This window comes from Panicum virgatum, chromosome 2K (genome assembly GCF_016808335.1).
Source record: "Panicum virgatum strain AP13 chromosome 2K, P.virgatum_v5, whole genome shotgun sequence".
In the NCBI taxonomy this organism is placed as follows: Eukaryota; Viridiplantae; Streptophyta; class Magnoliopsida; order Poales; family Poaceae; genus Panicum; species Panicum virgatum.
This window is the reverse complement of record NC_053137.1, coordinates 43,791,871-43,818,416: the sequence shown is the minus strand read 5'-3', so window position 1 is coordinate 43,818,416 and position 26,546 is coordinate 43,791,871. Positions and strand designations below refer to the sequence as shown.

At 46.8% G+C, this 26,546-nt stretch overlaps 4 protein-coding genes and 1 long non-coding RNA gene across 10 annotated transcripts; 3 read left to right on the top strand and 2 right to left on the bottom strand.

Annotated features, from left to right (window-relative positions):
* Positions 1–7,829: 7,829 nt before the first annotated feature.
* LOC120678963 (cleavage and polyadenylation specificity factor subunit 3-II-like) lies at positions 7,830–12,740 on the bottom strand. The gene is made up of 13 exons (XM_039960434.1): positions 12,428–12,740; positions 12,141–12,327; positions 11,960–12,032; positions 11,478–11,595; positions 11,295–11,368; positions 11,033–11,169; positions 10,478–10,541; positions 9,959–10,024; positions 9,715–9,784; positions 9,527–9,631; positions 9,039–9,180; positions 8,832–8,928; positions 7,830–8,578 (listed from the first exon to the last, which is right to left on the bottom strand). The coding sequence occupies exons 1-13, from the start codon at positions 12,450–12,452 to the stop codon at positions 8,054–8,056; spliced, it is 1,683 nt and encodes a 560-aa protein (XP_039816368.1). The 5' UTR covers positions 12,453–12,740; the 3' UTR covers positions 7,830–8,053.
* A 726-nt stretch (positions 12,741–13,466) lies between these two features.
* LOC120678971 (centromere protein V-like) lies at positions 13,467–14,589 on the top strand. Its single transcript, XM_039960443.1, has one exon. It carries the CDS (start codon positions 13,749–13,751, stop codon positions 14,187–14,189), a length of 441 nt encoding a protein of 146 aa, XP_039816377.1. The 5' UTR covers positions 13,467–13,748; the 3' UTR covers positions 14,190–14,589.
* Positions 14,590–15,483: 894 nt separating this feature from the next.
* On the bottom strand, positions 15,484–16,592 carry LOC120678956. Its single transcript, XR_005676905.1, has 4 exons — positions 16,452–16,592; positions 16,233–16,373; positions 16,086–16,142; positions 15,484–15,842 (listed from the first exon to the last, which is right to left on the bottom strand). It is a non-coding gene; the product is annotated as an uncharacterized LOC120678956 (long non-coding RNA).
* Positions 16,593–16,856: 264 nt separating this feature from the next.
* Positions 16,857–20,701, top strand: LOC120678940 (centromere protein V-like). 5 transcript variants are annotated; one of them, XR_005676900.1, is made up of 4 exons: positions 16,857–18,937; positions 19,034–19,097; positions 19,234–19,752; positions 19,832–20,652. XR_005676900.1 is itself a non-coding variant. In XM_039960413.1 (2 exons), exon 1 carries the CDS (start codon positions 17,013–17,015, stop codon positions 17,439–17,441), a length of 429 nt encoding a protein of 142 aa, XP_039816347.1. In that variant the 5' UTR covers positions 16,857–17,012; the 3' UTR covers positions 17,442–17,473; positions 19,234–20,652. The 5 variants fall into 5 exon arrangements, 1 of the variants encoding a protein (XP_039816347.1); XR_005676899.1 differs by having other exon boundaries at positions 19,234–20,124; positions 20,223–20,652; XR_005676902.1 differs by having other exon boundaries at positions 16,857–17,473; positions 19,234–20,701.
* LOC120678926 (protein trichome birefringence-like 14) lies at positions 17,338–24,452 on the top strand. 2 transcript variants are annotated; one of them, XM_039960394.1, is made up of 5 exons: positions 17,338–17,473; positions 22,007–22,265; positions 22,376–22,492; positions 22,928–23,123; positions 23,198–24,032. In XM_039960394.1, the coding sequence occupies exons 2-5, from the start codon at positions 22,109–22,111 to the stop codon at positions 24,030–24,032; spliced, it is 1,305 nt and encodes a 434-aa protein (XP_039816328.1). In that variant the 5' UTR covers positions 17,338–17,473; positions 22,007–22,108. The 2 variants fall into 2 exon arrangements, with proteins under 2 accessions (XP_039816328.1, XP_039816320.1); XM_039960386.1 differs by lacking the exon at positions 17,338–17,473 and adding an exon at positions 20,942–21,275 and having other exon boundaries at positions 23,198–24,452.
* The last annotated feature ends 2,094 nt before the right edge of the window (positions 24,453–26,546 follow it).

The window sequence follows — 26,546 nt, the reverse complement described above, 5'->3', positions numbered from 1 at the left end:
GACGTGCTGGAACTTGCTGATCAGGAGGCACAAGTCGTCGTCGCCCAGCGTCTCCAGCTGCTCATCTGAAATAGAAGGCAAAGAGGCAAGAGAAAAGCCAAGAGCAGAGTTAGCGTTAGAGCTCGATCCACCTGGGCCAGTCACAAGAGCGACGCTCTTGGAAGGAGGGGCACCATTGAGCTTGGCTCGTGTCTGGTTATCCACCTCCGTGGCCTTGAGCTTGCTGAAAAGCTCGTTCACCGTCAGAGTCTCATAGCCAGCAGACTCAATGATGGTGTTCACCTTGAGATCCCACACAGAGCGATCAAGTGCGTAAAGCAACTTAAGGGCCTTCTCGTGCTCTGTGTACTCAAGGGCACCAGCAGATCTGTTCGCATTGACCTTGTTCACAATCGACTGAAAACGACTGAACATCAGGTCAATGCTCTCACCCGGCTCCTGTGTGAAGTTCTCGTACTCACACCGGTGAGTCTCGAACAGTCTGGCCTTCACCTGAGGTGTACCCTCGTGGTAGTTCTCAAGGCACGTCCAAATTTTGTGGGCTTCCTGAAAACCCTGGACGCGTGAGAACTCCGCACGAGAAACGCCAGCGAACAAGGCATTGACGGCCTTGGCGTTAGCCTCGTGCTGGGTCACCTGAAGAGACGTGGTCCGAACAGCCAGCACCTCATAGAGCTGGTTCGTGGTAATCTCCCAGACATCGGCTCCCATGCTCTGCAGGAAGGCTCTCATGCGAACCTTCCAGTAGGCATAGTCCTCGTCGGAAAACACCGGGATCTTATCAAGACTCGCCATGGTCGCCGAGTGATTTTCGAACCGGTTAAGGTACTGAAAACCTCAACCAAGCTCTGATACCACTCTCCAATCGTCTATCTGGATGCCTAAACCGTGTTAAGTGGTCCATTCGATGTCCCAAATGCAATAATGGTGTCCGTTGGGAAATAATGGTGCATAACTGCATAATATAAAATGTTAAAGTAGAAAAACGTTGATCAATTAAGGTAATTGGTCTAGCTATATATACCTGCCAGAGTCCATCGTGATTGGAGACTTTTCGGAGTCCTGACCAGAATAGCTAAGACAAAGAAAGTTACAACGACCGAAAAAGATATGTCAAAACTAAATGACGAGAACGCTTAATCAACTATGCAGTGGTAAACTAATACTTCTGCGCTCTAAAAGATCTGTCAAAGATGTTGCAGTTTGTCTAAGAACATAAGGCATATTTTGTTCCATTAGGTCAAGCTTTGGCCAAGGACGCTATAAGTATATAACTTTTATGATACAAAATTGGTGTTACTATATATCCTCTAGATCTAGGGTTTCGGCGGCCAAGGTCGCTATAAGCATATAACTTTTATGATACAAAAATTGGTGTTGCTATATACTCTAGGGTTTGGGCCAAGGTCGTTATAGGTTTATAACTCACTAGAGTTGGCATATTTCGTTATTGAGCTTGACATATGAGATATAATCTCGTGTTAACCTTGTGGCCAAGAGCATCACTAGGTTGTGCATATGCCAGAGGTAAACTCATGGCACTCCAACGACAAAAAGAAGAAAAAACACATAAGAATCCATATGTTGAACGAACAGCTGGTGCTTTATTTCATTCTCTAAAATCTTACAACAATTACACTGTTCAACAATATACATAGCAACCAATGAATGATCATCTGCCCATAGCAGCTAGCTAGATTAATTATCTACCGATAGAACGACTATTATTCCACACGCGAATTCGATCTAATTAAACGACGACGCAGCAGTTCACAACAAGGTACATGGAGCTTTATTTCGCCGGCGGAGGCGGGCACTTCTTGCCCGGGGGAGCGTTCTTGTCGTTGCTGCAGTCGCTAGGCCCTAACGACGCCTTGCTGACAGAAATCAACCGACGTGGCGGCGCCTGCGCCTGCGCTGCCGCCGCTTGCTCGCCGGGCGAGGGGACATGGCACCCGTGGCCCGGGTTGTTCGGGTCAACGGTGCAAGGGTTAGGCCCGGGCCCTGACAGTCGGCGCGCCACCGCGGCGGCGGCGTCTGCGCGCATCGACGCCGCGACGAGCACCAGCAGCGCCACCAGTAGAACCGTCGTCGTCGCTGCTGCTCCCTTCATCGTCTTCAGAGAAGTGTGATCGCTCTGTATCTTGCTAGCTTGCGTAGCAAAAGGAGCGTATGGTGATTGGTGAGCGGATGATGAAGAGCGATGCAGGTGCGGTGCCTACTTATAGGCGCACAGGCAACCAGCAGCTGAAGCCTCAAGGTTTGCAAGGATTCATGGCACTTGCGAGTCCGTCGAGCAAGCGTACGTGTCGTTGCTCGCGCGTCGTCATCATGGGTGAACGTTTTTGACGGATTCGACTGGTGAAACTTTTGCGAGTAATTTCGTTCATTCCAAGTTCAAACGTGCGGACTGTCGATCGATTCCGTCCTTGATCACGTATGAAAACCTGAATCAATGCCAATCAGAAAATGGACAGAAGACTGGTGACCTCTCTTAGGACTGGTATGCATAACGCATTTGACGCGTTGCCACACTAGCCGTAGCAATCCAAGTCATGGAGCTGGACCGTTATAAGATTACGGACCTGTGATGCTGATTAGACACGGCAGAACATTCAAAGTCCAGCTAAACTCGATGAGGACAGATGACTTGAGTTTGTTAAAAAAATAGTACGGTGTACATCTGCCGAAAATTGGAAAATTCAGTGGTCTGCCTCATGAAACTTCCCAGCTATGACAATGCAGACGAAAGATGTACGGATCGAGCTTTTTGACTTGTGCGGAACTGCTGGTCTGGTGGCCAACTGGTCTTCTGGCTTGGCATTCTGTTTACTACAGGAAAACTGAGTGCTCAGTGGTTTGCCGAGTGCATTCTATGGGGCACTCAGCGAACAACATATTTGTCGAGTGTAAAAAATAAAATGCTCCGCAAAAAAAAACACTCGGCAAAATATCCAATTTGCTGAGTGCAGGACAAAATACACTCGGCAAAAAAGTTATACTTGACAAATAAATACACTTGGCAAAAAATAAACACGTGCCCGCCGAACATCAAACCCAATAACGGACGTCAGAACTTTGGCGAGTGTCCGTTAGTGGCACTCGGCACAGTAAAGAGTTTGTAACGTATTTTATTACACTCGGCAAAAACATTGAGACTTTGCCGAGTGCCAAGCTATCACGGCACTTGGTAAAGCCTCCGTCACCGTCACTTGGCCGCCCTTCCCCCTACTTTTTTTTTTGTTAAGAGCCAACTTAGCACTCGGCAAAGCCTTTGTCGAATGCCCAAGAAATAGCAGTCGGCAGACAGCTCTTTGCCATCACTTTGGTTGTTGTGTCATGTTTGCCGAGGATGGCACTCGGCAAACCCTTTGTTGAGTGATTTTAGGGCTTTGCCGAGTGTCAGGGACACTCGACAAACCCCCTGTTCCCGTAGTTCCCTCTCTATACAACTGATACATACGAATTTGTTAGATGTCCATAGGATGAGACCCACATTTCATTTACGAACCTCTTTTTTGTGGCGGTGAGTAGTTGTAGCCTTGTAGGTGCATGACTCTATAGTCAACCTTGGTGTCGCCGTGAATTGTGATATACTCCCTCCGTCTCATGAAAAATGCAATTCTGGGTTTTTTCAGACAGATTAGTGGTGGCGTGAAAAGACTCTCATGCCCTCAGTTGTTTGCCATATATAATTAGTTTTGACATGCAATTCAAATCTGACCACTTAATTAGGCAGGTAATTGAGATCCAATCTCTAGAATTGCACTCTTTATGAGATTTTTTTCAAACTCAGGATTGCACTTTTCATGAGACGAAGGGGAGTAAGTGAATGACTAACCCACCTAGGTTAAAATTCTAGTAACATTTTCAAAAAAGAGTGAAATGTGATTTATCACCATGTTCCGTTTTCTCACTGAAATCATCTACAAACTCTCAAATTCCACGTGCATGCCATAGAACTCAAAAATTATAGCAGAGCCAGTCTTACCCCTTCGGAGTTCGGAAATAGCTGTACTGCCTACTTGTCTTGTTACTATTGTGCTCACGTGGATCAAACACTGTGTGCGATGCACATTCACACAAAAAGGTAAGCAAGCAGGGACGGAGCTGCCTCGAGGGGTCGGGGTCGCGGGATCCGATGAAATTTGCAAAATTCAATATACAATACATTCACCGCTGTATTGACCTGCTGTGCTAGTAGAGCCGACCCCGGTGACTTGATCTTCTCGATTCACCATGTAAGCACGTGAGCAACCGATCGAGGCAATGGGTATCGAGAGTGACTAGAGTGCTCGATCAGTGCTCCAGTGGCATGAAGCAGAAAGGAGTGGAAGGGGATTTGGTGTGGCTTGGTGATCAAAGTGAGTGCGACTCATGGTGGTGCCAATTTTGCATAAAAGTAAATTGCACTCTAAGTTTTTGAACTTGTCCTATAGTTTCACCTAGGTACTAAACTCTCCAATCATCTATCTGGACCCCTAAACCGCGTTAAGTGGTCCATTCGATGTCCCAAATGCAATAATGGTGTCCGTTGGGAAATAATGGTGCATAACTGCATAATATACAATGTTAAAGTAGAAAAACATTGATCAATTAAGGTAATTGGTCTAGCTATATATACCTGCCAGAGTCCATCGTGATTGGAGACTTTTCGGAGTCCTGACCGGAATAGCTAAGACAAAGAAAGTTACAACGACCGAAAAAGATATGTCAAAACTAAACGACGAGAACGCTTAATCAACTATGCAGTGGTAAACTAATATTTCTGCGCTCTAAAAGATCTGTCAAAGATGTTGCAGTTTGTCTAAGAACATAAGGCATATTTTGTTCCATTAGGTCAAGCTTTGGCCAAGGACGCTATAAGTATATAACTTTTATGATACAAAATTGGTGTTACTATATATCCTCTAGATCTAGGGTTTCGGCGGCCAAGGTCGCTATAAGCATATAACTTTTATGATACAAAAATTGGTGTTGCTATATACTCTAGGGTTTGGGCCAAGGTCGTTATAGGTTTATAACTCACTAGAGTTGGCATATTTCGTTATTGAGCTTGACATATGAGATATAATCTCGTGTTAACCTTGTGGCCAAGAGCATCACTAGGTTGTGCATATGCCAGAGGTAAACTCATGGCACTCCAACGACAAAAAGAAGAAAAAACACATAAGAATCCATATGTTGAACGAACAGCTGGTGTTTTATTTCATTCTCTAAAATCTTACAACAATTACACTGTTCAACAATATACATAGCAACCAATGAATGATCATCTGCCCATAGCAGCTAGCTAGATTAATTATCTACCGATAGAACGACTATTATTCCACACGCGAATTCGATCTAATTAAACGACGACGCAGCAGTTCACAACAAGGTACATGGAGCTTTATTTCGCAGGCGGAGGCGGGCACTTCTTGCCCGGGGGAGCGTTCTTGTCGTTGCTGCAGTCGCTAGGCCCTAACGACGCCTTGCTGACAGAAATCAACCGACGTGGCGGCGCCTGCGCCTGCGCTGCCGCCGCTTGCTCGCCGGGCGAGGGGACATGGCACCCGTGGCCCGGGTTGTTCGGGTCAACGGTGCAAGGGTTAGGCCCGGGCCCTGACAGTCGGCGCGCCACCGCGGTGGCGGCGTCTGCGCGCATCGACGCCGCGACGAGCACCAGCAGCGCCACCAGTAGAACCGTCGTCGTCGCTGCTGCTCCCTTCATCGTCTTCAGAGAAGTGTGATCGCTCTGTATCTTGCTAGCTTGCGTAGCAAAAGGAGCGTATGGTGATTGGTGAGCGGATGATGAAGAGCGATGCAGGTGCGGTGCCTACTTATAGGCGCACAGGCAACCAGCAGCTGAAGCCTCAAGGTTTGCAAGGATTCATGGCATTTGCGAGTCCGTCGAGCAAGCGTACGCGTCGTTGCTCGCGCGTCGTCATCATGGGTGAACGTTTTTGACGGATTCGACTGGTGAAACTTTTGCGAGTAATTTCGTTCATTCCAAGTTCAAACGTGCGGACTGTCGATCGATTCCGTCCTTGATCACGTATGAAAACCTGAATCAATGCCAATCAGCAAATGGACAGAAGAGATTGGTGACCTCTCTTCTGACTTGGCATTCTGTTCACTAGGGGAAAACCCACGTTTGCCGAGTGCATTCCATCGGACACTCAGCAAACAACACATTTGTCGAGTGTAAAAAATAAAACACTCCGAAAAAACACATGGCAAAATATCCAATTTTCTGAGTGCAAGACAAAATACACTCGGTAAAAAAGTTAAATATACTCGGCAAACAAATACACTTGGCAAAAAATAAGCACGAGCCCGCCGAACGTTGAACCCAGTAACGGACGTCAGAACTTTGCCGAATGTCCGTTAGTTGCACTTGGCCCAATAATAAAGAGTTAGTCGGGTGTATTTTATTACACTCAGAAAAAACATTGAGATTTTGCCGAGTGCCAAGCCGTCACGACACTCGGTAAAGCCTCCATCACCGTCACTTGGCCGCCCCCACTACTTTATTTTTGCTGAGAGCCAACTTAGCACTCGGAAAAGTCTTTGTCGAGTGCCCAAGAAATAGCAGTCAGCAAACAGCTCTTTTCCGTCACTATGAAGTCGCATCATGTTTGCCGAGGGTGGCACTTGGCAGCAAACCCTTTGCCGAGTATTTTTAGGGCTTTGCCGACTCTATACAGCAGATACATATGAATTTGTTAGATGTCCTGTAGGATGAAATCCACATTTCATTTACGAACCTCTTTTCTTTTTTTGTGGCGGTGAGTAGTTGTAGCCTTGTAGGTGCATGACTCTATAGTCTATCTATTAACCATGATGTCGCCGTGAGTTGTAATATAAGTGAATGACTCTAACCCACCAAGGTTAAAATCCTAGTAACATTTTAAATAGAGTGAAATGTGATTTATCACCATGATCCGTTTTCTCACTGATATCATCTACAATCTCTCAAATTTCTTATGCATGCCATAGAACTCAAAAATTGTAGCAGAGCCAGTCTTACCACTTCGGAGTTCGAAAATCGCACTCTACTGCCTACTTGTCTTGTTACTATTGTGCTCACGTGGATCAAGCACTGCGTGAGATGCACATGCACACAAAAAAGGTAAGCAAGCAGGGCCGGAGCTGCCTTGAGGGGTCGGGCCGGGTCGCGGGATCCGATAAAGAAACCCGTAGGTTGACTTAGCTTGGAGCTTTTCTTCTCTTGTGTTGACTTGTACATTCCATAAGTTTGGGTCAAGTCAACTGGTCCGCTGACTTGACATATTGTGTACACTTCATTTTTCTTTCCACATAACGTCCCTAGAGATACAGATAACCCCATTGGATGGCCAATGTTAACTTCCGCGACATTGCCACGGACGAAGAAAGCGTTTTTGACGGATTAGACTGACGCGACCTAGGACATGCAAGCATCAAGCATGCATTGATCCCGGTTACATATTCAGTTATTCACATCCAGGCTTCAACATTTCGGGAGTGGACTGACGACTATTTGAATGTCCCGTGCATATATCCGAGAGAAAAACGTAGTTTGGAACGAATCCTCTGAGCTACAGAGTGTATGACTGAAGTTAGACTTGTTCAGCATTCAGGAATAATACAGACAGCTCTTGCGCTGAATCTTTTTGACGGCCACGGCCAGATCGGTTGAAACTTGCAGTGACCGGCAACAATCTGCGGCAGTTTAAAAAATGCCTTGTTCTTGACCTGACGTTACTTGGAATCGTTTTATGACACGTCACAGGTCACGTTCTTGGCAGAAATGACTTAACTAGTTCATGATATATCACTCATCCTGTCCTACAGTAGCCCCTGTATAAATAAGGTTGCTCGAGCACTAGGGGCGCAGATTTAAAATTATAGGGATAATATACGACACATCCTTGGCATGAGATACTACAAAACTATACGGCATACCTGGGGAGGGGTAACAAAATTGTTACCAACTTACCACTCAAATTATAATTTTGGTGGTATGCCACCACCTCCCAATGATTACAAAAAGGCTCATCTCAGAAATAAACAGTACGCAAAGTTTTACTCATTTTCCCTCGCTACATAAATCGGCTGCCTCGGCCCGCTTCAACTCCGATTCAACAGCCGCTTCAATCCTAGAGGAGCTCATTGCTTCAAACTGGACAAGATGCCGCTCCATGCCCAGCACCTGGAGAAGTTCATCCTCACACACAATTTTTGGAGCCTTGTGTCTCTCCATCAAAAGAACGCCCTCAGCCTCCCCCTCATCACTGGCATTTAGTTCTGATGTACCAGTACCATGAATCAGGTTCCGCTTCCGCAGGCTCTGTTTACCTTGCTCAGCAGCGCAGCTTGTAATGAACCTTTCTGTGGTGCTCATTTTGAGATTGTGGGTTGTCGGAATGGAGACGGACTCATTGTTAGCTGGGTAAAAGCAAGGCATCCCCAATTCGGATTCAATCCTCTCCTTCAAGAAAGCCATCTGAGGCTTTTCACCATGCACAAGAATTACATGTTTGGGGGAAAGAAATTCTGTCAGATCCATGATCCCTTTGGAATCTGTGTGCGGACTGAATGCTAGCTGATGGATCTGGTGCACAAATTAGAAAAAAAAAACAGGCTCCGTGTGAGGGCATAGCATATCAGAAGTGAAAAGAACAGCAGGGGTACGTTATCAAATTTTGAGTAAATTTACAATGCCCGGAGATAAACACTAGTAGTGATTAAAAGATTCTGCTTAACCATTTTTTGATACCTCACATTATCTTTTAAAAATCGTACAATTTTCTGTAATATATAAAATGAGGTGAAATAGTTTTCAAAAAAATGAGATGAAAAGCAACCTGACATCTGACATCAATATGGGTGTCCTTGTCTAAATCAATCCTCGTAGGTTTCCCAGACATCAACTTATGACCAACGGTTCCAGCAACACAATATCTGCATGAGAATATAGAAAGTTGGCATCTAGGGTAAAGGTCGCTGGTATGAATAAGAGTGATTTACCACATTAGAAAAATTGTTGCAAAGAAGAAAGGTATGGGGCATACCCTGGAAGTGTAATCAGATTCTTCTCTGATGGCGCCCATTTCTTAAACGCCTCAAGGGAAAATCCACCACTAATCATACCAGGTGTTGCAAAAAGTACACAGGGACCAGGATTGTTGATGAACGAACGCTCAAAGTGGCAAACTGAAATGCGAAACAAAAAAGCTTCGCTGTTATTCTGGTATAAGAGAACTATAAATAATAAATAAGACAGAAAAACTCCTATTTAACAAAATTAAAATAGCATTAGTAATTCTCGGTATCATGATTGACTAAAAATATCTCATTATGAAAATATTAAAACAAGTAGAAGCACATGATATTCAATTGATGGGCAGTTACAAATTATAAAAAAATGTAAATAAATTGGAAGTTTATTTAATAATCTACTGAATGTTGGGACATTTTACCACGATCATATGCACTTTATCTTTATTCTGCATAGGATTGGATGGATTAGCTTAATAGCTTTTAAAGAACCCAACCATACCATGCTTGAAGTCAAATGGGTTATGCACTGCATGGCTATCCTTGATCTTTTGGCTAGTCCATCCAATAAGCATCTTGTAGTACATGTTAGCTTGAATGGTTAAACCTATAGAACATATCAACAAACATAACTTCACATAAGACAGAAAAATACAAAAATGAAGGCTTCAACTTGAAGAAACCACATACCAGCTGAGAAGTAAATAGGAATAGTCAAGTTCATCCTCTCCCAATAGTCATCTAGTAACATACACAGCTCCTGAAATACACAGCAGGACAGTGTCACTTCTACGTCTTAAATGGATACTCAAGTTATGAAAAATGTGAACACAGGAACAGTATTTCTCAGAGGAACTGCACAATTAATTAAAATAGTGATAATATGTTAATCATCACTGTCTCATAAAGTTGAATTAAGAGAAAACTATGGTACCTGAGCTCTTCCCAAAGCAAATGTAGGAATAAGAACTTTGCCCCCTCCAGAAACACATTTATGTACCTAGAGAAAACATATATTCAGTTAAGCCTTGAAATTCAACATATGTACAGTGCATAGGATTTGGGTTAATACAGTCAGAATGATTTTTTTTTTTTTTGCCAAAGATAGTATTCATGGTTTAAGATGTTGCCTAGGCATCCAGGCTTGCCCCTAACCCCACAGGACACCAAAAGGTCCTAGCGCCTTGTCACCTAGTTACCATTGTCCAGGTGTGCCCCCAATACCACAGGACACCACAACACCTCAAAACCATGGTTGCAGGATTGAAAAAGTTGACACACTTCCTGGATAAAACCATCTTTCGGCTAACCTAGCCTATTGTGCCAGAAGAATCTAAGCATGTACAATCAAAAAACTTAACAGTCGACCATTGGAAAAGCAATAGTTGTTACACATGCAGCTAAAAACTACAAAATCTCTATAGTGGCAGCATAGAAGCTCACATGGTCATACCGCTTTTAAGAACTCCCTCTCTCTGGCATGCTTTGAGTCGCGTATAGTTTTAGCATATGTGGATCTGCATAGAGAAAAATGCTATTTAATGCTCCATGATGTACAGAGAAAAAGAAAAAGTCAACACACCAATTGTGCGTTTAATTTGATTATAACAGTAAAACATTAAAATGCCACCACAATCCTAAAACTAATGTAGGTTCAATCTATTTCAGTATCAGAAACTACATTCAACAACGCAATAAGTAATAACTGACTATATAGATAATTCACAGCTATACCCTAAATGTTCAGGTGAACACACTGGCTAACAAAAGGAGCAAAGCTAGTTACCAATCTGGAACATGTTCCTGAGGCCTGATATCAACATATGCAATCACACAACGGAAGTCAAACAAGAACATAACCCCTTGCCCTTGTGGTGCATTGGTGCGAATACATAAGAAAGAGCCAATGGATGTAATGCAGCACAATTCAAAACATTTGGTCAAAATCTAAGTAAAGGCTAACAACTAAAAAGAAAAATCATGTTTATAGTTAGAGGTCGGACCATACTCCGTTATCAAGAGATCCAATTTCAGACGATCAATTTGGGCAGCCCCAAGATGTCTATCTGCAGTCATATTGTAGTCCCCGGTGTAGACCATAGCAGCATCTCCAGCTTTTGCATAAATCATGGCAGCCCCTAGAACCTTGCGTTTGGAATGATAGTTTTACTAGATTAGAAAGCAGAGAACTAAATCGATACTTCACTTCAAAGAATTTACAGAACAACGGAGCATAATATGGAATGATTAGAAGGTATAAGGAAACATACATGTCCAGCATAATAGGCACGAATCACAAGGTCTTTATCTACTTGAACAGTCTGCTTCAAGTCCAATGGTATGACTGAAAGGCCATGTACATCAGGCAAAAGAGAATTATTCCAATTACTTCTGCGCCAGCATCAGTTTGTAAGTAGGCTGGTGATAGAAGTTGTAAAGTTAACTAAGGTTACCTTTCTTCATGCACCTCAGAATATCTTCATAGCTATAATTCTCCTCCTGCCCTCTCTGATCCATTGTTACTTTCCGATAATCCTCCAGCATAAATGGAGCTAATGCCTTTGTAGGATACTGCTTGAGGACCACGACAGAAGTTATGGGGTGAATATCAATCATCACCAGATTAGATGCTTCTTATAGGAACAGGGGAGACAAGGAAGACAAAGAACCAAGCTTATTATAATTTAAAAGCTTATGCAACATCATTAACCGTACCTATATAACTAAAGGATGGCAACATGATCAAATTTAACGAATTAGAAATTGACACAGATGGAACACAAATAGCAATGATTTGTCATAAGCAAGCAATCAGCAGTACTGCCTAGCCCAGACGCAGCAAGTCCAAACTTCAAAGAACCAGTCCAACTTCAAACTCAATTTACTTGAAGCAAACAACCAGCCCAAACAACAACCGAATGTTCTCAGAGCACACCGTCATGTAGATGGGGCCGTGGTACCCGCAGACCTCGGTGAAGTAGGGCAGCGCCCCGATATGGTCCAAGTGGCTGCACAGCACAACCTTCTTCAGTCCATAACCAATCTAGCATCAAAGCTGAAGAAAATCGCCAGGACAAAAAAAAAAGACAGGGTGGAGCATTTATCTGCGTACTCACAAGTGCGTGATGACGACGCAGGAGAGGGCGCTGGTGAAGTCAGGCACGCCCCAGGCGGCGAGAGCGCGCGCGAAGTCCGGGTAGTGGCGGCGGTCGTGGTAGCCCATGTGCATGCCGCAGTCGAACATGACGCGCTTCCCGCCGATGGTCGCCACCACGCAGCTCTTCCCCACCTCCTGCCCCGCCCCTGCACTCGCAGCCCAGCGCGCGCAGCGTCAGTGTGGGTCTAATCGAGCCATGCGCCCATGCCTTTTGGAGGAGCAATGGAAGACGGCGCTGCCGTGTACCTAGCACGAGGCACTCGATTGCCATCGCTCGCCGCCGCCGCCGCCGCCGCAGCCGCCCGTGCGGCGTGTCTTCGTTCGCTGCGGCCGGCGCCCGGGCAGGGATGGCAGCGCGCCCGTGCCCGTCGGGTATCCGTCGGGCAGGCGGCTTGCTGGCGGCGAGGGACGGTGAGAAGGGGCGTCGAGGGAGGACGACCGCTGGCGGATGGCGGCGCTTGCGGCGTCCGCGGCGCGCGCTCGCGGTGGCGAGGGCGCGAAGCCGTGAGCGGCTGCGGCTGAGGCCTGCGAGGCGCGAGCGCGCGTGGGCGGCGGCCGGCGGCTTCTGAGCCTCTCAGGGGTTCAGGTCCGTCTGAGGGGAGGAGAGGCGGACTGAATGGGTGGGCTGCTTGGGCCCGTATCTGCGTAGTTGGACCTCTGGTTAGTGGCAATCAACTGGGTAGCCCGACGAGAATTGATGCCTATCCGTGTCGCCGGCCTGCCTCCTAGATTTTTATTTTTTTTTTGAGTAAGCCTGCCTCCTACCTGGATGGCTAGATCCCCCTCAAAAAAAAACCTAGATGGCTAGATGCAAGAAGACGAAGCAAGAAAAAAAAAGATGCAAGAAGAAGAAGCCAGCAGAAGGGGTATGGGCCGTCTAAGCGAGTTCCTCTCGCGTCGACTTCACGGCGACTTCGCGTCGACTTCACGTAGAGAGAGGAGAAAAGCTTAGAGCTTCTTATCTCAACAAATTGGACCCAGCGCGCACGGCGTAGGCCGCTGGGGGTTTCAGAGACTCGGCAGATCGTGTCTGGCTGGGATTGGTGTTGTTGCTTGGAGAGGCCCAGCGCGAGGGACGGGCGAGCGTTCGGCGGGCTGTGGGCGGCGCGGCGATGAGCCGATGGCGGCGGACGCGCGCGCTGCACACCTGCGCTAGGCCAGTGGGCCGTAGAAGCTTGGGCCGGTTGCGAATTCTGTTCGTAAAACATAGCGCAATTCAACAAGCTAATGGGCTGACCGAGCAACCAGTCAAGGGCCCCGGCGTTGCTTTTTCTTCGTCGTCTTCCCAAGCGGCCGTGGCCACCGCTCACTCGGCCAGCCAAGCGCGTGGCAACAGCTAGCAGCTAGCTCGGCGCCGGGCGCCGGCACGGCACGGCTGCTACCTACCTCACCCAGGGCGGCGCGGGGGTTTCCACGCTTAGTCCGTCCCCTCCCATCGCCCGCGCCTCTCCTCTCCTCCACAAGCCGTGCCGAATCGTCTCTCCAATCGGAAGATACAAATCCCAACTACTCCCAAGCTTGCTTCCTTCAACGCAGTCCCTATCGCTCCGCCTCCGCACCGCACAGGATGAGCGCCGCCGCCCCCGACGACGTCGTGCACGCCGGCGGGTGCCACTGCCGGCGCGTGCGCTGGCGCGTCGAGGCCCCCGCGAGCGTCGTGGCGTGGGTCTGCAACTGCTCCGACTGCTCGATGCGCGGGAACCCCCACTTCGTCGTCCCGGCCGCCAGGTTCAAGCTGCAGCCCAGCGCCGAGGAGTTCATCACCACCTACACCTTCGGCACGCACACGGCCAGGCACACCTTCTGCAAGGCCTGCGGCATCACCTCCTTCTACACCCCGCGGTCCAACCCGGACGGCGTGGCCGTCACCGTGGCCTGCGTGGATCCCGGCACGCTGCGGCACGTCGAGTACCGGGAGGCCGACGGGAGGAACTGGGAGGAGTGGTTCGAGCGAAGCCGCATCGCCGGCTTCTCCAAGGGGGATAAGGCGGAGGCGGCGGGGAAGTAGACCGCTCAGGTGTGCCGAACTGCCGCTGTGGCGGTATGCCGAGCGAGTGCATAAATAAAATCCTGGGCTCTTTGGGGCTGATGCTTGTGATATGTGTAGCGAAAATGGATTATTCCTTGAACTAATTACAACAGACTTCAGTGGTTTAGTGATGTATGTAAACTGGCCAGATATGAAAGGTGTCATATTGGGACCGACTTTTACGGGTGTTCAAATAAGGACATGTATGTTGCCTTCGAGTTTACCCAACATGTAAGCTTAGTTTGTTTGCAAATTTGTAGTAATTAGGTAGCAGACAGTTTGGTTGTATACAGTGCTATATATGGTTGCTGTTTGCTGCTGGTTCATAAATGGTTTGATCCCATAAATTTTGTAAATTTGTAGTACTGCTTATTCAGCACCTCGTTCTAGACAGATGGCTTCATTCTTGATGTTTATACTATTCTTTTAAAACAAAATTTGTATACTATTTTTAAAATAAAATGTTTATACTACTTATGCACATAAAAATAATAGGGGGGATGGATCAACATATTTCATTTCTCAAACTAAATAAAAATTTGAGGAGTAATATAACTTATATAACCTTTGAACATTGGGTCTATTTTTATTGGTGCCAAGCCTACATTACACAAATTATGATTGCCATGTAAAGTGTGGTCAATAAAGGCCTGTTTGGATTGCTACCAAAATTTTGGCACACTATTTGGTTGGATACCAAAACTTGCTCACCTCTTATATTTAACTTACCAAAATGTGGGTAAGTTTTTTGCCCGACAGTTGGCTAGCCAAAACTTTGGCACGCCAAAAATTTGGTAGCAATCCAAACAAGCCCTAAATTAAAGGAATAACTATATCAAATTTAGGAACAAAAGAAGCCAATAACATGAGGGACATAGGACTCAGAATTTTTTTTAGCAAACTACAACTGTGATATTGAGCCAACAAAGAAATCGTGGCATACCATAAAACCTGACTAAAACCTTATTAAAGTTACGCCTGTTAATGGGTGTTCACCCACCCTACTCCCGCCCCTACCCATTGTAGGAGCAGTCCTTCACCCGCCCCTGCCCAATTATTTCATCACCCGCCCCGACCCTGCCCAAATATTTCATCCAGATGCCCCAACCCGCGCCCAGATGCCCCAACCCGCCCCGTACTGAAGCAAGCACTACCGTGCCGGTACTGAAGCAAGCACACTGCTCATACTCTGCCGACCTGCACCAAAGACCTGCCGACCTGCACTGCTCAATGCTAGTGCCAGTGAACCAAGGATCACACTGCTCAGTCTAGATTTGCAAATAATTGTGCTTGGAGAAGAACAAAATTCAGTTAAAGATGGATAGATGCTGTCAATTCTCAGGCTTCATCCTTCTCAAGAAAATAGTATAATGGAATTATAGTACTACACTACTACGTGTGTGTGTGTGTGTATAGCAGGCAGGCACAATGTTCATCTTTTTTCTAAGATACAAGCTTATTGTCTTGATTCTGGCGCCCCAAAATCTCTCAAGAGATGTCAATGACTGGATGTTGCAAATAACCAGGTTCTTCTGCTACGGCTGCTCATACTCTGCTACAAAAAAGCTTCATTTCAAATTGGCATCACATATCTGGAGACCAATCTGAAACCAATCCTGCAGCCTGCACAAACTAAAATAAGATCATGGTAAAAGTGTAGTCTTGATGTCTTCCAGAAAACAGAAGCAAGAATCATATATCTCCATACAACATAATAAATTCTCAGAATGCATCATCATGCTACTACCATCCTACATGCCACCAGAGCATGATGCTACAGCAATCCAGCACCCCAGCATACCGGGAAAGATTAACTGGCTAGCACTACATGCATCAGTATTCAAGAGGAATAGTACAAGTAAAAAGAAGCAATACTTGGGGGTCTGTTTGGTGGCTCAGGTGCAAACGGCAATCCAACGCAGCAGCTCAGCCCTAGACGAACAAAAGGCAGTTACATGATTCCCCCAGCCCCCTTTTGGAATTGGATTGGATCAATCTTGGTGCAGTACGGAAGAGGCGCACCTTTCTACAGAGGAGGCACCGACGGCAGCGGAGTTCGTAGGTGAGGGTGGCCGGCGGGGACGGCCGACGAGAATTCAGGCCGACGGGAAGGAGCGGCGGCCGCCGCCGCTGCTCTTGCAGCCTGCTCGATACGCCGTAGATCTAGCAAGAAGATGAATGGGTTGAGCTGATGAGGAAAAGGACGGGGGAGGAGGCGATGCAGAGTATGGAGGAGTGTACCTGGATCTGAAGTTGTTGTGGAGGAGGGCGGGATAGGCCGGCGGGTGGCGACGACTGGTGGCGGCGGCGGCAGCGGTCTCCCGAGACTAGAGTCGTGTGGAGCTTGCGACTCGCGAGTCCCGTGCGGCTGTTTCCCAAGCGGAGGACGGGAGGAGTCAAACCGACCCGCCCCAACCCGCAATTCCACTGTATCCAACCCGCTCCGACCTGCAAATTCCTACGACTCATTTCCACCCACTCAAACAAACCCCATCCAAATACCCGACCTGAAATGCCCATTAATTTCGACCCGCCCCATTAGCAGGGCTAATTAAAGTTCATTTGGTTTGTCTTTTTACAATCCTCATCTACCCATTCAAATTATATGAAAGCTCGTGATTTAGGAACGTTTGAAGGACTAATCGAGAAAAGGGGGGAAATTCAGATCGAGCTTCCTGTTGAAACAAAAATAGATCCTGTAAGAAGAAAGAAAACAAAATCTGAGCCGGGCGGAGGCTGCCGGGTACGGAGTCAACTGCAACAGCTGAAGTTCTCTCCAGCTCGCGGATCTTTCATAGTTTCATGGCCTCTGAGGAGGTCGTCGTCCACAGCGGCGGCTGCCACTGCCGGCGCGTGCGGTGGCAGGTCGAGGCCGCGGCGAGCGTGGTGGCGTGGATCTGCAACTGCTCCGACTGCTCGATGCGCGGGAACACCCATTTCATCGTCCCCGCCGCCAAGTTCAAGCTGCAGGCCGGCGCCGAGGAGTTCATCACCACCTACACCTTCGGCACGCACACGGCCAAGCACACCTTCTGCAAGGTCTGCGGCATCACCTCCTTCTACTCCCCGAGGTCCAACCCGGACGGCGTCGCCGTCACCGTGGCCTGCGTCGACCCCGGCACCCTGAAGCATGTCGAGTACAGGAAGTTCGATGGGAGGAACTGGGAGGATTTTTTCAAGCACAGCGACATTTCCCAGTTCTCCAAGGGGAAGGCGGAGGCGGCGGTGTAGTGGGCACGCCAGTTTGTTTTCTTCCCGTCAAGGTCAGTTTGGTTATTGTTTTGGGTGAATGATTATCATACCATGATTAAATTCCTCTTCGTCTTGGGGAATTGCAAACTTGTGTAGTGGAAAATGTAGTGAGAATAAATACGCAGTTGCTAGTTGTAGCTGGATGTGATATTTGTTTTGCTCTTAGGATTTTCCAAAAAGTATGGTTTGAAGTGATTTGTAGTGTCCGTGCCCAATTCAACTGCTAGCACAACATGACAGTATGAGACTGCCTAAATTAGTACTGAACTGTTCCTCACATCTTCTGAAGTTATTTTAGTAGCATGGTAAGAGATTAGCCGACTTGGTTAAAATTCAGAAAGTAAACATGAAGCAAATCGAGGGTTGGAGGAATAATTCGCGTGAATTGCAACTTTTTCTTAGAGTGCTTGTCATGTAACGGTAGGCATACGACATCTTTTAATTTTCATAGCAATATAAACGCAAACTCAAAAGTCTCGTCAGACTAAATGTATGAAGTATGATTTTAATTTGACTAGAGATAAGGTAGCTTATGGGCCATTCAACATTGTAAGTCTGCAACAGTCATATAGCAAAGAAACAATAACAGGCAATATAAGGAGTCTTCAAACAAGTGGTCATTACTTTCCAATATAGAAGTTGATAACAGTAGATGAACTCAGGAGAAGCTGTAGTATAAATGCATAATCCATAACCGATACAAGGAGACATACAAGACTCTGCCAAAGATGCGAGGTTGCCCTCTGCGGTGTAAGCTTTCAGGCACGACCACCCTGCAGTTGAAGATCATCCATGGCTTTGCCAGCAAGCAGTGCCCATGGAGTGAATTGACGAACAGCAGACGGAGACGAAGGCCATGAGAAATGAGGCTTGCTCAGATGGTGATGAGACCGCAACATGTAACAGATGATCAGCATGGGAGAGAATTAGTCTTTTCGTAGGCTCGCACTGGAAAGGGATCTACCTAGCATATTCTTTGAGCACAAACTTATTGGAACCCTTTAGCCCCTTTATGGTTCTCTTCTTTATGCTTCACTAGCAAATGGGGATCTAGTGCAAAGCTTTCTTAGTTTGTCACTTTCTGCAGAACCTGTTGGTGGTTGAGAAAAGGAAATGATATGATTTTGTTTAAAAGAGCTATATGCCCATATCACATTGCTGAAAATCAGTTCTAAAAAGGAATATAACTAATACAGGGGACTATGCAGTCAGTACCTCGTGGAAAAGATTTGTATAATTGTAAAAGGAGCTATTAAGCAAATACTTTACCAGGAATATAGCATTTGCATGCTCAATAACAAAAGTGATAATATAGTAGGTTGAAGTTGTGCACTAATTTGTTGCAATCATTTTCATTGATTTCCAAGAGGGACTCGCATGACAAGATAGTTTCAGAAATTGGGTACATGAATTCCATAGGAATACGATGCTGAAAATTAGTGTGAAAATTACAGTAAGCCATACAAACGGTTGAGGTTTGTGCCCTAGCAAACGCACTGCATCTGATATGGTCTATAAATTTCCAAATTTTAGTTGGTTAATTAGACTTTTGTTTCCTTCTATGTATGCAGACATCCTTTTGTGAACCTGGTCATTTTTAGTTTTTCTTGTCAGCGCATCATCTCGATTCTAAAGGTTGGATCAGCTTAGTGTCCTTTTTATTTTAACCATGTTCATCGCTTCTTGTTTAGATGCATTTCCATTTATTACCCCTGTGGCAACTTACACATCCTTAATCTGCTTCTGCTAATCTCTCTTCTCCCATCTTCAGAATAGCACATCTGGATTTCTGATACTATCGAACTTCCTTGTCTATGACCAAAAAGGGTACAACCTATATGGACCACACAATGTATCAAAAAGCGGAACATGCACTCCTGTCAAGTGGCATTGCACAGTGCATTCCACAATATGAAGTATGAACGCTGCAGTCTGCAGTGCAGGACTGCAGGAGCCGATGATCTGATGCCTTGAACCCTCTTGTGACAAAGCGTCAGTGGCATTGCGCATCAGTGTTCCGATTGGTGGACAATAATGCAGACGCACCTTTTCTAGAACCGGCCACCGGTGATTTATTTGGCCATGAACGCACCGGTGAAGCAACAGCGCTCGCGGCTAGTTCCTGAATGGATAAGTTTGTCATGCTGCTGCAGGGAGGATCTGATCTTTGGTGTGGCATGTGGATCCAGATACAGTACAGGGAGTGGTTGTCTTGGTGCGAGCAGTTGATTTGTTGCTGCAAATTGCAGCGATACTGCTGTGTGCAAGCAAACGCTGTTGAAAGTGCCAGGTCAGACCACTGACTTTTGAGAAGGGTTTTCTGCAGTGGGTAGCCTAACCTACCAATTTCCACTTTTGTGCTGTGGCAGTGATTCATTACAGTGAAGAACTTTATCACGCTGCTGGCCAGCGGGAGACCCATGGACTTTTGGGCAAATTGGGCCTGGTTCTTGAGAGCTGGAGGCTGGAGCTGTCCCACAGTATAGCAACCAATTTTGCTTCAGATTCGATTGGTGCCAAAATTTGGGACAGCCGACCAAAATTTTCACCTAAGGCTCCGGCAATTGTTATGCCCAAGTTTCGATGATGACCGAAAAATTGCGCCTAATCTGTGGCATAAGAGCTGCACCTAGTCCTTGCATCTGTCTGGCTTGTAAACAAGGTAAGGGCACGCAATGTATCAGGCCCTATTCGAAGAGAATTGCTTCGGGCACGTTCTTTTCCTTCAGACATCAAACAATTTCTTGCCCACGTTTGCAGTTGGTCGCCGTGTCCGTGTCAATTGGTTGGAGAGGCTTGGAGCGCAGGCGAGAGACATTCCTTGGCCGTAGGGTTGAAAATGGGACGGGAAAATCCCGTCCCGACCGGCTCCGTTTACCGTTTAAACCGACCGTAAACCGTTTCCGCGAAAAAAATGGGAAAATAGGAAAACAAAACAGGAAAACGGGCGGGAACGGGAACGGTTAGGGTGTTTTCCCGACCGTTTTCACGGTTCCCGTTTTCAGGCGGGAAAATTCCCGCGGGAATTCCCGTATTTGTCGTAGTCGGCTGTGTTACTTGTGTTGGAAACGTGAATTGTTGTTTGCATGTGTTCCAACGTGAATTGTGAATTCGTGATTCACTTTACCTGTGTTTCTTAGTTATACGAGTCTTGTTTCCATGTTATTTATGCATAGTTGTAATTATTTTATCGAGTTAAATGTTTGAAGTGGTTGTATGTATTTTCCCGTTTTGAGTTATCGATTTCCGATCGTAATCGGCATGCTCCCGGCCGATTGATTCCGTTCTCGATATCCCGTAATACCGATTTCGTTTTCCCGTCCGATTTTTCCGTTTCCGTTTCCGTTCCCGACCAAAAAATACAATTGCGGGAACGGTTGAGGTATTTTCCCGACCGTTTTCATCCCTAAGCTCCGTTCAGTTCTCCATCGCAAGTCACCGTGTCCGGCTGGACCCAACAGGGGACGCGATCCGGCCCGGGCGCCCGGGCTGGTGGTGGCTCTTCGCGTCCCACTCGCCGGCACGTCCACGTCCCGGCACATGCCGATCAGCCGCTGGCACGCGGGGCCCACGTCGCTTCACCTGCCACCCGCCACCCGCCGCCGTCTCTCGTCGGTTCCTTCCCCCCACCCTCGCCGCCTGCGCGCGCCTCATCTCCCTCTCCGCGCGGGGCTTTCTCGCACGTGCCCTCCCAGCTCCCCTTCCTCTCGCTGTCTCCCCGCCCGCGTCCTCGCCGGAGGCTGCGGGCGACGACCGCCCCAGCGCTGGCAGCGGCGCTCGGAGCACCCCCGCCCGGGCGCCCCCGACTAGCAGGTGAGCCCGCCGATACTCTCCGGTAGCAGGCCCATCCGCAAGCTCAGATCCTTCGTCCTAGTGAACAATTTGTAGGCTCGGATCCTGTACGCCTCGCCTTGTCTCGGGAACTTCCCCCCGGCGTTCCAATCTTCGCGCTGCGCTGTCGCGGCGGATCTCGCCCGCGCCGTAAATGCTGAATGCGGCTCGATTGGGTGCCCTTTATCCGGATCATCAGGGGGTGATCGATTGTTGTTGGCCTTGCGCGCGCCTGCCTGTGCGGATTTGATGGGGAATACATGTGCTGATTCGCTCAGATTGGAGAATTTGAGCCGTCCGGGGAGAGGCTAGTGTCGCCATCGCCCGCACGCGCCGTCAGTTTGTCAGTAGATGGTCCGGTTGCCTGGTCTCGGCACATCCCGCGGTGCTCCGAATTTTGGTGTCACGGTTGCTAAAGAGTTGGAAAGGAGAATTCCGTTGTTTGGTTCAGTGCTTGTCTGCTTGCTAGATGTTGCTGTCTTCCCTGTGTTGTTTCCATCTCTATTGCATATATTGCCAATCATATACTCATGTGCTGTTAATTGTTTTTCGATGGCCTCGAAATATGAAACTCGCGTTCTTTTTGTGTTTCATATTCTGACGTTCTTTTGTTACAACTATCAAGTGCAATGGCCTTTCCAGCTTGATGCTGGCTTCATCTCTGACATAGCTCCAAAGTGCACATTTCCTGAATTTGGACCTGAACCTTGCAGGTTTCTTGGCTCTTTGGATCTCCAGGGACTTGAATTTAGATCAGTATCTGATCGACTGCGAGCTGCCAGATAGCCAGATAGGTCCTATGCTGCCTTCCCGGGATGAAAGGCGGCTGTCTGCATAGGCTCCTCGTCAGCAAGCTATGCTTCGGCCTGGTGCTTCTCCTCACTGTGCCGATCATTGTTTTGTTACTGGAAGGAGCCCCAGTCCTCACAATCTTCAGCGCAACACCAGAGCAATTAAAAGTTCTCTCTCATGGTAGCCTGAAATATGCATTCTAACTTTTTTTGTCTTGCTGCTTCAATTACCAATTCAAAATCTACTCTCTGCTGTGTTTGTTGACGTGTTTTTATCCCCCTTGGCATCAGGCATCATACAGCAGCAGGAGCAGGAACATCTTGGAGATGATGGAGCAACTCTAGCGGGATTGCCAGGTCCAGCTTCCAGGAGCCACACGCACAAAAGTAGGGACAAAGTGAACAAAGGTAATTCCTTATGCAATGTCTTACTCTTAACTTTATTTGTTGTCTGTCATTTTCTCCACTGCTGTTTCATGCTTGCTGGCTTACCTCAAGCTTTGGTAGCCACACTTTTCTGGTGCTTGTTAACAAAACAAAACTTATGTGTTTTCTCCACATTTTACTTGCTAAAACATTAATAAGTTACATTTACATGATAGAGTGCTGCTTTTTTTTTTTGAGATTATGATAGAGTGCTGCTTTTGCATCCTAGATTGTAACTATACAGTGCGGTACCATTTTATTCTTTGTTTATTCACCTCAAACATTGGAAGCCACAAATTTTTTGCTGACCATAATTTGTTTTTGCAAAAATAAAATTTGACCATTGTTATTCACAGTTTATATATTGAATCTGAAGATTATTTTACTTTGCCTCATGTAATGTTGATTACTTCATAGATTGTAACTATGCAAAGGGGAAGTGGGTAGCAGATGAGAAGCGGCCACTGTATTCTGGTAATGAGTGTAAGCAATGGCTGTCGAAAATGTGGGCTTGTCGAATGATGCGGCGTGCACATTTCTCCTATGAGAATTATCGGTGGCAGCCACATGGTTGTGAGATGCCTGAGTTTACAGGGCCTAATTTCTTAAAAAGGTATTTTAGTTCCATTTTTCTCTGTGCATCTTCTTGAAATCTGGAGTTCTTCTAACATATTTTGTGGATTTCAGGATGAAAAACCGAACTCTTGCTTTTGTTGGTGATTCACTTGGCAGACAGCAATTTCAGTCGATGATGTGTATAGCAACTGGCGGCAAATACAGTCCAGAGGTTGAAGATGTTGGTTGGAAATATGGCCTTGTCAAAGCCCCAGGTGCTTTAAGACCTGATGGGTGGGCTTATCAATTTCCAGCGACCAACACTACTGTTCTTTTCTACTGGTCTGCTACTCTCTCTGAGTTGGAACCTTTGAATACAGAACCTGCAGTGACCAGCTATGCATTGCATCTTGATCGGCCAGTTACATTTTTGAAGAAGTATCTTTACAGTTTTGATGTTCTAGTACTTAACACCGGCCATCACTGGAACAGAGGGAAATTCAACGGAAATCATTGGCAATTGTATGCTGATGGGAAGCCTGTAGGCAATGGTAGTAGGCTTGCAGATCTCAACCGCGCAAAAAACCTTACACTGCATAGCATTGCCAGATGGATGGATTCAGAACTTTCGCGGCATCCTCAGATGAAAGTTTTACTCAGGACAATTTCACCAAGGCACTTTGTAAATGGCGACTGGAACACAGGTGGAACATGTGGAAATAACATTCCCTTATCTAATGGAAGTGAGGTCTTGCAGGATCATTCAATTGATATAGCTGCAGAAAGTGCTGTGAAGGGGACTCGGGTTAAGCTTTTGGATATCACTGCTATCTCAAAACTACGGGATGAGGGGCATATCTCAAACTCTAGTTTCAAAAAAGCTTCCACAGGATTCAATGACTGCTTGCACTGGTGCCTACCTGGTATACCAGATATGTGGAATGAGCTCCTCTTTGCACAGATATAGCATCACACTGTAGTTAGGGGGGGGGGACCTTTTTCAGAGCCCCAAGTTTCTTTACTGTTCGTACCATAGAAACCCCAAACTTCTTCTGTTCGTACCATAGCAGGACATGTACATTTATAGAATTTCAGTTCACCCATGGGGAGGTGTTTACAGAATCAAGATGATACTACTTCTTTCTAGAAGTAATTTACTGTTTGGTCCAGATTCTTCCAGCTTCCTTTCTGATCAGATTATCATATATGGAATCAGCTGCTGCAGAGCCCTATCTGAGTACTCAATGTTCCCCAGGCACGTTGAATTGAAATTCATTTTATTTTTTCCTCTTACTGTAATATCCTATCACAGCTTACCATTCAGCATATATCTTCCAAAAAATGTTCATACAAGTTGATCAAAATGCTATAATCTCGTTTAGATACACTTCCAAGTGCAATGTTCCATTGATTTTTTGTGACCTGCTCAAACTCCTGTATGTGTAACATTTCACAAGACAATAGTTTTTGAATGAATTTCCCAGATAATAGGTGACTTGATATCCGATGCATCTTATAACCATTGCAGTTGCAGACCGTGGATACGTTGTCATTTTGCAGCTCTGTGTTATTGCTTAATCACACCTACTGGAATACTAGTCTTTCCCTTGATGTTCAGTGTAAATTCTTTGTTTCATAGAGAACAGTGCTAAATGTTTTTCCCCTAAGAGTACATGAAAGTATTTCCAAATATGCATCATTTTTTTCTGTAGCCATACTGCTTGTTGGATTAATTTATCGTCAAAAACTCGAAATACAGTTTTGACTCTCAAACTCATGGACAGCTTGTAGAAGCAAATGGATGAGTTTCATATTTATGCCTCTTTTTTCTAGAAGAATTGAATAAAGCAGATGCCAGAATCATAGCTTCTTTTTTTTTCTTCTAAAGAATCAAATTATCGCGAAACCTTCATCATATAGAAATTATGAGGATTGAAAGACATAATGAACCCATCATGGGTTAGACAAGGGTTGGACGAAAATCCATGACTAGTCCCCAGGCACGTACTGAGCAATTATTATGCAAAGCTCTCCTCCTGGACGCCAACACCGTCTATTCTGAAAAGGAAGGGCTAACTACCTTCACTTATATTTCAGCGATGAGTCGACTCGATGTGGGTACTTAATGTGCAGTTATCCTCACTTTCTGGAACAGCTACCGACAAATAGTTTTGGTTGTTGAAGAGCTTCTTGGTTCTGGACCTGTTGAACAGCAAAATATTGCGTAGAGCTTCAGTGTGTTTTTCTGAACGGAGGATTTTTATCGATGATTGTGCTGACTTATCTTTGTGTGCTTTAAGTTGGATACGGCATCATGCTAAACTCTCGCGTACTAGTTGCTGTCAAGAAGACGCTAATTTTTTGTCGGTGATACCTCTTGTATTGAGATTAGACGTGTAAAATATTTTTGAGTCAATTTCTTTCTTGAAATAGGATCGTCATAGAAATTCCGCGTTTGAGCCTTTTTGATCCATATATTCTTTTTTTTTTTGCGGAGAAATCGAATCCGGATTTGTCATGTTCCCAGGTTGCGAGATCCATTCATCTTGTGGAGAAATCAGATCCCAATCGTTTTATGCTTGCTCCTAGCTGGCTCCACTAATCCTCTTACGGAGCAGCGACAAGCAAATCCTCGAGCCTGTGCGCAGCGGACAAGCCGTCCGTTCATCGCCCGGCCAAAAGATTAGCCGGACGCCGCCGTGCTCTCCAAAGACAAAGTCGCCCGTACAGTAGAAGAAAGAATAATAATCCCTGCTCCGCCGCCTGCATCCATCACCCCGGTCCGGCGACGCCGACCGGTTCATCTCTCGGGTCTCCGGATAACCGCGACGCGACGTCGCGCGGGCCCGCCCGGGCCGGCGGCTGGATCCTTATCGCCACGATGATCCTGACGCGCGGGCGGGCACGTCGATCGGCTCGGCGCGACCGCGACGCCGACGACCCCCGCCGCGGGGCGACGTCGCCCCCCGCGTGCGCGCTCACGCCACCGCGCACGCCATCGCCTACGCCCCCCGAGGACGACACGCCGGCGGCGGCGATGCCAAACGAAGCAGCAGCCTTTGCTCGGATCGCCGTAACCACCCCTCGTGATCGTGCCGCGAAACCAGCGGCCGTACGAGGAGCGGTTGGAAGCAGCGGTGACCGCCAGCGTGTTCTGGCGTGCAGCCACACTCCACTCCAGCGCCGGCCGTGCCGTGCCGTGCCCACTCTATCCCGTCCGAGGCAGAGGACGGACGGCAACAAGACGCACCCCGCCGATCCACCGAGACCGCCGCGGCGAGGGCGAGTCTCCCCCTATCCCCTTTGCCCAACACGGAAGCCTTAGGATAAGGGCCCCCAACTGTGCCGTTGCCGTGCAGTCCTAATATTGCAATTTTTTCGCCGTGCAGGTCAGCAAGTGCAACCACCGCGCGCCTCCACTCTCCACTGCTGTTGCTCGCCATCATTTGCCGCAGGGCTACAAAAAAGCATCATCTACAAC

Coding starts and splice junctions, on each gene's coding strand:
- LOC120678963 (XM_039960434.1), bottom strand. CDS start 12,452: ATGGCAATCGAGTGCCTCGTGCTAG. Junction 10,025..10,477: donor AGAGGGAGTTCTTAAAAGCG/GTATGACCATGT, acceptor TGTTTTCTCTAG/GTACATAAATGTGTTTCTGG. Junction 9,632..9,714: donor TCCTATTTACTTCTCAGCTG/GTATGTGGTTTC, acceptor TATGTTCTATAG/GTTTAACCATTCAAGCTAAC.
- LOC120678971 (XM_039960443.1), top strand. CDS start 13,749: ATGAGCGCCGCCGCCCCCGACGACGTCGTGCACGCCGGCGGGTGCCAC.
- LOC120678940 (XM_039960413.1), top strand. CDS start 17,013: ATGGCCTCTGAGGAGGTCGTCGTCCACAGCGGCGGCTGCCACTGCCGG.
- LOC120678926 (XM_039960386.1), top strand. CDS start 22,109: ATGAAAGGCGGCTGTCTGCATAGGCTCCTCGTCAGCAAGCTATGCTTC. Junction 22,493..22,927: donor TAGGGACAAAGTGAACAAAG/GTAATTCCTTAT, acceptor ATTACTTCATAG/ATTGTAACTATGCAAAGGGG. Junction 23,124..23,197: donor GGGCCTAATTTCTTAAAAAG/GTATTTTAGTTC, acceptor TGTGGATTTCAG/GATGAAAAACCGAACTCTTG.